This window comes from Diabrotica undecimpunctata, chromosome 7, assembly GCF_040954645.1.
Source record: "Diabrotica undecimpunctata isolate CICGRU chromosome 7, icDiaUnde3, whole genome shotgun sequence".
In the NCBI taxonomy this organism is placed as follows: Eukaryota; Metazoa; Arthropoda; class Insecta; order Coleoptera; family Chrysomelidae; genus Diabrotica; species Diabrotica undecimpunctata.
Genome location: NC_092809.1, coordinates 126,317,495 through 126,329,513, shown reverse-complemented (window position 1 = coordinate 126,329,513; position 12,019 = coordinate 126,317,495). Strand labels below are relative to the sequence as shown.

Genomic DNA, 12,019 nt, shown 5'->3' with positions numbered 1-12,019 from the left:
GGATGGCTTTGTAATCCGTAAGCTCTCAGCTAGGAATTAAATACTTTACACCCTTTTAAAATATTACTTTTCTTTTTCATTCATTCATAAAAAATATTCATTAATAGCATTGTGTATGTAGAACAATCTTTAAAAAAGAAATATATTTTAAATAGTAGGGTAGTTGGGGGTAAAAACACGCACTTACAAAAGAACGCACCTCATTTAAATTTGGCGCTAATGTCCAGTTTGAACCGATTTTAGTTACAAACGTTTGGCAACAGTGTGTCATATAATATGTAGTTCCAAGTTTAAAGCTGATTAAAGGTCAATTCAAACACATCAGTCCCGTCACAGTCCCGGCGCCGAACCGTTCCCGTCTGGTCACAGAACTATTCGGTCGTCTATTCGCACACACACGAAATGCATCAGTCTTCGGCGAACAATCTGTTGAAAAGATGGAAAGTTTCTCGGATGAAGAATTAGAAATAATTGCTATATGTTTGGACGAAGAAGAAGAAGAAACGGAAGCAAACCAAGCAAAAAGACGGAAATGGATCCGTGACGCATAGAAAAAAAGGGATACCGAAGGAGAATACGTGACACTGTATAAAGAACTGCTTCATGATGATGTAAAATTTCATCAATATTTTAGGATGTCGAAAAATTGCTTTTCTGTTTTTCTTTTCTTTCTTTTCCTTTTTCCTATTTTTTAAATTAATGTCCATGTATTTTACATGCGACAAATAATATAATACAGTATATTTTCTCACAGATTCTATTAATTGTTCGTCAATAATTTTATTTTGTTCACTTGTACCGCCCGTCATGTTCCCGGCAAAACCAAAAAAATCGTCGCTGAGATTATAAAATCGGCCGGACGATAGACGTGTCGAAACCTGACTGCTGGGAAACTGTTCGTCAACTGATCAATGTGAATGCCAGCGGCATATTTCTATTAAAGAATATTTTGTATGACGGATTGTTCGGTTCGGCGCCGGGACTGTGACGAGACGTGACTGATGTGTTTGAATCAACCTTAAAGGCGTTGTTTACAAACTATTAGGTAAACAATATTTTTTACTATTACACTATAATATTAGCATAACAAAATTAATTTGTAATAAAATCAAATTGGCATTTTTCGTTGAATTAGTTTATTCGGGTGTTTTCTTGGCTTGCTTGTGGGTTTTTAATGTGTTAGGAGTTTTCGATTGAGGTTATGTTCAATCACAAATTAACCCTTTAATTTGTAATCTCACATTATTCTTAACTTCTTAATCTATTATAGTTTCACCGTGTATAAGTGACATTGTGTTCTTAAGTGACATAAGGTTCTTAAAATCTCAACATATGATTTTGACAGTGTTGCCGAATGGAACAAAAATACGCGAGAGTTACGCGTATTTCCCCATTATCATAAATGAATATTGTTTCTACTAATTTCGGAATTAAATATTCAATTCATCTAAATCTTGGTTTCTGTTATTTTGTGCGAAGCTCGTGAACTTATTAATAATGGCGTTTCTATACGCCAGGCAGCAAAAGCTGTGGGATTTCATGAAGCGACACTACTTCAAAGGTTGAAGAAAGGAAATGGTCTCCAGTCTAGGTAGATTTAAAGTAGTTCTAACCAAGATCCAAGACAACGAAATAGTTCAGCATTGCAAAGAACTCGACAAACGATTTTATGGAATGACGCTGAAGTCACTGCTTTTTTTAATTTACTCTTACTGTGTAAAAACCGTATTGAGAATCCATTTCCACCTATAAATCAGTTGGCTGATCGGGACTTCATTAGATCTTTCATAAAAAGGAACCGGCTATCTTTACGAGTTCAACGAAAAACAAATATTGTTAGAACCATGGGGTTCAATAGAGTGCAACTAGCTCCGTATTTTGAAATTTTGGAGAACACTATAAAACAGTATAAGTTACCTCCCAACCATATCTATAACGTCGATGAAACGGGCAAGGACAAACAATTACGGCTATTTGCTGTATGAGTGCAACTGGTCACCATGTCCCCTCATTTTTCTTATTTGCTCTAAAACGGACGAATCTTCTTCTAATCAAATTCTGCTTGCGACATGACTGTTACTGATATTAGTTACATGAACCCTCCCACGTTTATCAAGTACCTGAAGCATTTTTAGAAACATACCAAAAGTTCAACAGAGGAGAATCCCGTTCTTCTGATTCTAGATTATCATGTATCGCGCACAAGTCTTCAAGCAGTACTAACATTTGCAAAAGATAATTTCATCCATTTATTAAGTCTTCCACCACATAGCATCCATAAGGCCCAGCCACTCGATCGGGCATTTTTCAAATCAATAAAAGCTTATTATGAGAGCGTCGCTGACAGCTGGATCAGTTCCCATCCAGGACAGGTTCTCTTCATTTACCATGTGGCTGGTCTTGTAACAAAATTATGTTGCTCCACTTTGGGCGCTACTGTAACGAATATAGTAGGCAGATCCCTTGGGACTATGTCCCTGATGTTATAAGATCTGTAGAGTAGTGTGAAGATAAGTTTGAAACTAAATTAAAATAAGAGTTGAAACTGAATGCAGTTCGGCTAGCTGGGTATGCTTGAGACTGGCCAGTTGATACTCAAGGTAGGGTTAGGCCTATTTGCATGCCCTGAGAAAACAGTAAAGAATAGGAAAGATGTATATTACCTAAGAAAATATAAGAATAACCAAAACGAACTAAGGGTAAGTACTGACAACAGGAATATATGAGAGAAGAATGATTTGGGCGCCAGGGAAGATGTTTATTGGACTCTTAGTCTAACAAACACTTCACCTAGTGACTTTATTGCTGCTGCTAACTATGTTTTCTGTAACTAGATATAACTTTATTAAAAAAAGGTTGTTTAATAAAACAGATTATTACTTATAACCCAATTTAATAACAATAAAATAGAAAAACCTGTAAACCGTAATGTACAATTTAACTTAAATACCCTATCATACAAAAAACCTATTGATCCCTATTTACAATATATTTACACCCTCTAATATGCTAGAAAAGTAGGAACTTTATTATGAAGTTTTATTCATTAATTAAAACAAAATTTACTGACAACCAACCTATTTATATATTCAAACAATTATTACCCCTCCCTATATTTAACACAATGTATCAGTTTGACAATTTCTAAGTTGATTCCAATCAGATAATCTGTAGATATATTTCAATTGGTCCGTTCAGAAAGGAACAGATCCAAGATGAATCAGTGACGTTACCAGTAGGGCTGTAAAAATACAAAATGGACCTTTGTGCACAAATGACCTTACAAAGTGTATTAAAATCCACTCCTACCCTGTTATTACTAATACATATATATATTTAAAATATTTAATGACAAAAAAAAATAAGCAAATGATGTTAAGAAAAAATTGAATGTAATATAAATAATGATACGCAATTATGAATTATGAAAATTGACTAGAATTATTTTTAAGTTTTGGTTCGTTCACTCACTAAAGTTTAAATAATATTTAAGTAACTTAACTTAAGGTATTTTTAAGATATTACAAAACAGTAAAAAAAAAGAACCTGTCTACTCTCAAGCCGAGAAGGTTCTTCTTCCGGACGCCTTACGCCGACGGGACTCGTTCGGGTGAAAGCTGTAAGCCCACTGTTCTAGCACCAAACTGAACCGCTACTCCAATCCGGGAAAAACCAAAAAAACTCCAAACTAAACTCAACTGAAAGCTATTACCCCAAATCCAAAATAATCTTTATTGTATTGACTTTATATTCCTTCTTCCTCCAACGACTAAAATAAAATCGAAGAAGCTCTCATTAGCTTTATTCAGAGTTGATAAACAAAAAGGCGGTTAGGACAAGAAAAACTAGTCCGAAGATGATAATTAGTGAAGGTTTCGTACACTTTTTGTGACCTTGGAAAATTAATCGAAAACTATGTATTTAAAAAAAATGTTGAGATTTTACTAAGAATATTTCACTGAAGAACTAAAATTTGACTTATCACGAATACATTATAGGCAAATAGTAATGAAGGATCTCCTTACATTACCGAATTGCTTGGATATTGATGAGAACGTGTACTTAGGAGAATTTCTAACAGAAAGAATTCTGAACGTGATTTGACTGATATAATTAAGGTAAAATTATTGAATAAATGATTTTAATATGAAACTAATAATGGTTAAAAAAAAATGATGTACTTTAATTAAAATGAAACTCACCCAAACGCAACAATATTTCAACAGTTGAACCAAAATCTTCTTTTTCCAAAACTTCTAATATAAAAAAAAACGCCTTCTTTAACTTAATATCACCTCTGAATAACTTAAAATTTCTTTTCTGATAACTTGAGCCACGTGGGGTTGGTCGTTGAAGGATCACTCTTCTGACCCGTTCGAAGGTTGGATATAAAGTGAGCTCTTACACTTTTAAAATCGTCGGCTTCCGTCAGTTCCAAGTTAAGCGGAAGCGGCAGGTAAGCAGTTTGACCAATTGATAAACAATTGATAATAAGATTACATGTATAGTTGGTTGCATACCTTACAGGCAGAATTAAGTTATTTTAAATTTCTCAGTAACGATAACGTAATCTTATCGTTACAGTCTCTTTTCCACAGCATTTGCAAAAACTAGTACTGTAGATATAGCAAGAGAGGTTTTTCGGTCTACAAGAGTCTACTCACTAGATAAAAATACTTTTCCGGGCGTAGATTTTATGCCAGCGGACGTAACAGAGCAAGATTTAGGTGAAGATTCAGACGATGAAGGTCATGTTTTTATTCAGTTTCAGCAAGAAGAAGAAAAACTTGTTACTGATGCGATAGAGCCCCAGCCGCCATCAAAATCGGAAGTCAGAATTTCTGTACCTGGTCCTTTAAATATTAAAAAAAGAAACTGTTACTGACACGAAAGGGCCCCAGCCATCATCCAAAAGTCAGTAATTGCACCTTTAGACATTATTCCCTTCCCAAAAATTAAGATAAAAAGGAAACGAACCAGGAAATCTACCCTGCTAATATCGACACCTAATAAGAAGTGACTTTTAGAAGAACAAGAAGAAAAGAAGGAAACAGAAAAAGAGAAGGAGAGGAAAGCATTACTGAAGAATCAAAAGATCAAATCTCAAAGTGCTAAATTTCGTGTTACCAAAAGGAAAGTTTTCAATGAATCATCATCTAATGATTCAGTAGCACTCTCCTATCAAGATAGTATTGATGTTGTAGATGAGTAGAAAACGTTAATGTTGTACCAAATATTTCACCTGATGACTTTGTGGTAGTGGTAGTGGTTTTTGGAAAAAAATCATACAGCTTATTTGTCGCCAAAGTCTACTAAGTAAATGACAATGGTATGAAGACGTATTTTTTAAGCGACTGCTCACAATATTTCGTTTTCGTGAGACAACGGAAGATGCCTTTTTTCGAAAGGACGATATTGTTTTAAAGCTTTCAAAGCCAATAAAAACCAGCTCTTTCAGATTTTCAAATTCATTAGGATTCTCTGACGACCTAGCCAAATACAGTTCTCTTTTAGATTAACGTTTTGTATTTTACGTTTTTTTGACGTGACAACGTCTTAAATTAGGTTGTGGCTCGGAGTCATTCATGAAAAAGTGTAACGCCCGCTCACGTCTGTTACAGTGAGTCACCGAACGAGAGAGAGGCCCGCCGGACCGGCGAATGCCTTGCGTCTCTCTCCCACTCAAACATGATCGGTCCGCTGCGCGCGCAGCACTAGAGAATTAGGCGCGTTGAATCGGTGCGTGCTTCCGTGCTTGTGCGATCATCGTCCTATCCTCAACAAAATCACTCAAATAGAAATTAGTTAAGTTTAAGTTTACATGTACAATGTTTTAGTAAACAAAATATATTTCTATAGTTAAAATTTGTGCGATTCTTATTTTCATTCAATTCCTTGTTCCTATTGTGCAATTTAATAATATTCATATCAATAAATATTCTAACGAGAAAAAGACGTTGTCACGTAAAATTTTCGCCCGTAAAACCGACTTTACAGGCAACCGATTTTTTTTTTCAATAAATATTGGTTTTTAAACACCTACCATCTCTTTTATTTGGGGTTTTATACATTTTAGTTTTGGGGCAATACGCACTTGGGCACTACTATCCCATTTGTGAGGGCAAGCGTACCCAAATGAAGATTTTTAAAAACTTTTTCTTCCTTAATAACATTGGAAACGTTCTAAACTGTAAATAATTTCTGAAAACGACAGGAGACAACGAAACTGCGTGTGTTTGCCCCCAACTACCCTACTTGTGACAGCGTTCGATGAGAGCATGGCACTTTATAAAGAATTTTAGGATATATACCTATTTACCTATATACCTATTTATATTACTTTTTATCGTTTTTATTCATGCCTGAATATTTTTTGCAGTTTTATTGTTACTGTTAACCAATATTTAGTGATACTTAAAATCAAAATAGAAATGTCCCCTATAGCTACAGACAGATACTTTCTCTTAAGTAATTAATTTATAAATTATTTAAATACGAGTATTATGACTGATATATGCATGGGATGTCAATATATTTATTAATCAAGGATTTTTAATGTTTTATTGTATACCTTCTGTTGACATAATTAATATAAAGGTGTTTTATTGCCCATAATTTGGGTTGCATGTATAGAATATTTTAATTAGAGATATAAAAGTTAATGTGCTAATAAGAGATAAAAGATAATTTGTTGCCAGTTTGGATTTAGAAATTAAGTTCCAATAAATTTAAAAAGAGAGAAAACGAAAATATTGTTCTATATTATTTAAACTCTAGAAAAGTATTTTCAAAGTTAGATAAAGCAAAATGATTCTTCTTTTCTTCTTACCATATCCTCTTTCAAGTTAAACTCAAATTCGTCATCCGCATCCAGCACTTTTTTTCCTATCCGAAAAGGACACTTCTTCTTTTTAATTTAACTCGGATTTCGAGTTTCGAGATTTATTATCAGATGTCGTGATTGCGTCCATATAGAAGCCATTTTAGCGTTGCTTCTATTACGACAGGAGAGATTGTTTTCAAGTTCAGAGCATCTGTAAATAGCCCCTCCGAAGATTCCTTTTAGGATAAAATACGTATAAGCGGATATACAGAGGCACTATACGTGAAATCAAATCTTAACCATCTTTCCTTTTATTTCGGTAAACTCTTTATGAGTACTAGAAACCAATTTTTGCTAAGTTAAAGAGATATGTTGTGTAATGCAATTTTAGGTTCCCCATTTCTCTAATTAAATCTTTATTATCAACCTCTGTTTTGCATTGCAATTCTTAGAAGGCACATAATAAAGAAAAAATCTGAATTTGGTTTCGACAATTAGAAATCTTCGGATTTCGAGTTTCGAGATTTATTATTAGATGTCGCTATTGCGTCCATATCGAAGCCATTTTAGCGTTGCTTCTATTACGACAGGAAAGATTGTTTTCACGTTCAGAGCATCTGTAAATAGCCGCTCCGAAGATTCCTTTTAGGATGAAATACGTATAAGCGGATATACAGAGGCACTATACGTGAAATCAAATCTTAACCATCTTTCCTTTTATTTCGGTATACTCTTTATGAGTACTAGAAACCAATTTTTGCTTAGTTGAAGAAATATGTTGTGTAATGCAATTTTAGGTTCCCCATTTCTTTAATTAAATCTTTATTATCAACCTCTGTTTTGCTTTGCAATTCTTAGAAGGCACATAATAAAGAAAAAATCTGAATTTGGTTTCGACAATTAGAAATCTTCGGATTTCGAGTTTCGAGATTTATGATTAGATGTCGCTATTGCGTCCATATCAAAGCCATATTAGCGTTTCTTCTATTACGACAGGAAAGATTGTTTTCACGTTCAGAGCATCTGTAAATAGCCGCTCCGACGATTCCTTTTAGGATGAAATACGTATAAGCTGATGTACAGAGGCACTATACGTGTATATATATATATATATATATATATATATATATATATATATATATATATATATATATATATATATATATAGAAAAGGTTCATGCAAGTGAATAATAAAACTAAAATGTAATGGCATGTCCCGCAAAAAAACAAAACAAAAAAAATACTTATATCGATGGAAGACAACCGAGTATACACGTATTTCTGACTATTGGTCGTCGTTATACGTCATTGGTCGTCTATAAACGGTTGCTTTCCATCGATATATTTATTTTGTTTTTTGTTTTTCTGTGCGAGACATGCCATTACATTTTACTTTTATTATTCACTCGCATTAACCTTTACAATTTGTTTTAAACGTTTTAATGTTTGGCATTCTTTTCCTCATGTAGCTGTAGCTTCCTCCTAGTTATTGTTAGTTTTTGCCCTAGAAACCATCAGGGTCTTCTAATTCTAATGCTAGTTGGTCGCAGTGCTCCTGTAGTGATCCTTTCCCAAGTTAAATTGCTCCTTTTCTAACTTTGCTGCACCGTACTGAGATATTATATTTCTTTTCCTTTGCGTAATGATGATGATGTCACAAACATGCAAAAACTGTTTGTAACTGAGCCACAATAACTGGAAAAACGACCAACATTACATATCATTTAATGTAAAACGATAGGTTATGGGTAAAATCAAGAAACACATAGCAGCAATGTTGCTAATTTGAAAGATAACAAAAATTATCGGTGTTAAATTATATAAAAATACTTACACCAGCAATTCTTTTTTCATCATCAGTAAACGCTGCTCGTTTTGCACGACTGTGGGCATTTTCATTAACATTTATGGTCTCCAACGCTTCTGAAATAAAATTCTTAAAATGTATAATCGTGTTAAAACATATTGAATTTATTAATTGGCATTGAAAATGGAACATACTCGTTCTATTAAACATCAAAGAATGTTCACATTTTTGGTAAATAAAAGTGTAACGTGTCAATAATCCGGTAGTTTTTAGTAGTCCGGTAAATTTTATTTAAAACACTCTGAACGTTACTTGAATTTTTGTAAAAAGTTCCCAAAAAAACGTTTTATTGGCCGAGCCAATAAAATTTCCGTTATATTGATCACCCAGTGTAATTCTTACCTAAATATTCTGTGCTTCATCGGTTTTTGACCGACTTGTCGCTAAATGTGCCGATTCTGTCATGTCACGTCTTTTTTGGAAATATTTAGACTAATTTCTTCAAAAATCCAATTTAGTCCATTTAAAAAATTAACCGAAAAATGTGCCGTTTATTCCGACCACTCAGAAAACACCAAGTAACGGTAGCTTTGTCTACTTAAATATGTTTCTATAAAAAAATACATTTTTAATATAATTTCATTTTCCGCTGTGCCTCAAGATGTAAAAGAAGTTGGACGTGTGTTTTCGAGGCCCATATTAAGGGTAAGATATTTTTTTATACCTTTTGTTTCTTTATATTTGTATCTTTTGTTCTTCGCATATTTGACTTCATGTTTTCTCCGTCTAATTAGGATCTTAGTTTATCCTGTTGGAAGTCCAAGTTTATCTTAATATATCCCAAGCTCGCCCCGAATTAGGGACTATATTCATCCCGTTGGGAATCTATTTTTATTCTGATTGGGGGTATAAGTCCTTCTGCATCTAAGTATGGAGCCTGTTTTATTCAAAATTCAGCTGGTGCCGAGATCAACACCCAGTTCATCTCAGCTCGTTCAAGTGATGTTACTTTCGAGTAAGAAAGCTCATATAATAATGCAAGGGACTGAAATGAGTTTAGTGATTGCTTATGTTTCGGCCATTTATTGAGATGCTCTTTTCCCATATTTCAAGCGCTTTCTCCTAAAGTGTTTCCGTATATATTAAATAGTTGTGGAGACAATATGTATCCTTTTTACTATTTTTGTTGCAAATAAGCCACAATTTTACTTTAAGATTAAGTTTCTTTGACGTTTTGATTTTGAAGTGGAAATCGAAACATCAAATAAACTTAATTTTAATGTAAAATTGTGGCTTATTCCCAACAAAAATAGTAAATTGCATTAACAGGTTGACTGCCCATATATACGAGGATGGATTGATATAAAACTAGCCTTTGATAGAAAAAACAAGTTTTGTGGAATTAAATCGATTTATTTCTCAACATAGTTCCCTTTTAGCTCGATACACTTAGTAAGACTAGTAAGACGATGTTCCAATTTTTTTATCCCATCCGAATAGTACTTTTGCTCGAGCTCTTCAAAATAGGCCGAAGTTTCAGCGACGACTTCATCATTTGTTGCGAAACGGCGTCCTCCGAGCCATTTTTTTAGGTTTGGAAACAGGAAAAAAATCGCTGGCGGCAAGATCTGGGGAATACGGTGGGTGTTCAACCAATTCATAGCCCAATTCGTGTAATTTTGCCAGGGCGACGGTCGATCGGTGAGCCGGTGCATTGTCTTGGTGAAAGAGTACTTTTTTGCGTTCCAAACCGGGGCGTTTTCGATGCAATTCGGCATCGAATCGATCCAATAATGCTGCGTAGTACTCACCATTGATTGTTTTTCTTTTTTCCAAGTAGTCGATGTGGAAGATGCCCTGCGCATCCCAGAAAACAGTCGCCATCACTTTGCCGACCGAATGTGGACTATTTGCCTTTTTCGGCGGCCTTTTGCCGGGTTTGCGTCACTGTTTCGACTGTTCTTTGGTTTTCGGTGGATAATAATGCACCCAGGTTTCATCAACGGTGATAAATCGGCGCAAAATATCGTTCGGATCGCGCCTATCATCGCCAAAATCGTCTCCGAAGTGGTCACACGTTTTTGCATTCGTGGAGAAATATCCAAAAATCATGTAAAAAAGCTGGGGCCTATTGCGATATCTACTAGGGCAAGCCCCATTTTTGTTTATATTGTTATAATATACATTTAAAGTAGTTATGTTAATTTTTTATAGTATGCTGTAGCCTTCTTTCTTGTTGTGTGTAGCAGAAGTTCTTTAATTTTTCAATAAAAAAAAAACAAAAATTCCAGTTTTCTTCAATATTTGTCTAGCAATTCTATAATTCGCAATTATATACGAGCGTTGTATGCCACAGCGCAGCAGTCGTATACTGTATCTCAAACCGTTCTAAATATGACCGCTGTCAAATATAGACCCAAAAATTTTGTGGACTGCATAGCGGTCGCATACGTCCGCCGGGGCATATTGGGAAAATTACGGAGCGTGCGTATATACTTACCGTCGCAGTCAATCTGTTAAGATGCCACAAGAAAATAGCCTGTTTCTTCTGTGGTTTTGAGTGTTTCTGCTGTTTGTTTTGTTTGAGGATAGTTTTTAAAGGTCTTCTTTCGAAGGTTGGTGATGTTTACGATTATTTAGACTCTTTTCTGCTGCTCTAAAAACTTGGTTAGACGAGAAATTAAACCACTCTTTGAGATTCTTCTCCTTGCATGATATTCTGCAGAAACTGGTATTTTTTTCCTCTCATCACGTGGCCAATGTATTGTAGTTTTCGTATCTTTATTTTATTGTTCAGTTCTGTTTCTTTTGAAAGTCTTGTCAAGACTTCTTCATTCGTGATTCTGTCTACGTAAGATATTTTCAGGAAAATAACACCCATGGACAATATTTCTTGCGCGTCCGCGCAGATTTCATCGTTTCTGAACTAGCCCTAAGGTGGTAAAACTAATAACACTTAATTTTATAAATTCGTAATATTTATATAATAGTTGTTTATTTTGTATTCAGCCAGAGGCCTTCTTGAACTAAATAAATCAAAATTTGTTTTATGGTAAATCTCTTTTTATCCGTAGTGCCTTATGATATCTCATATGTAACTAGGCATTCATTATTAACGAAAATTTTGTATAGTGCCCTTTTGGTAGTTGCCTTGTTTGTTCTTTCTATCTGTGTATAATATAATCGTTATCCCCTCTCCTTTCACTTAATGCATCAGACGCTCTAATCGGGCCAATACCATTCCTAATGATGGAATTCTTTTTTGGCAATGCCCCATGTCTGTTTTTTCCGTCATTGTACTAGTTACCCTCTTCCCTTTCCAACGAGACCTCAGAGGTCACTATCCGTCAAGCCATTTCTGTCGCGTATTCAGTGCTTTTTTACAATTC

General features: G+C 34.5%; 1 protein-coding gene across 2 annotated transcripts in view; it reads right to left on the bottom strand.

The window, feature by feature from the left end:
* Obp73a (Odorant-binding protein 73a) overlaps positions 1-12,019 on the bottom strand; it is a 39,512-nt gene that overhangs the window by 10,638 nt on the left and 16,855 nt on the right. For both annotated transcript variants that reach the window (XM_072539565.1, XM_072539564.1), the window contains exon 3: positions 8,658-8,746. In XM_072539565.1, coding sequence (XP_072395666.1) covers positions 8,658-8,746 — 89 coding nt within the window. The remainder of the gene's footprint in view (positions 1-8,657; positions 8,747-12,019) is intronic.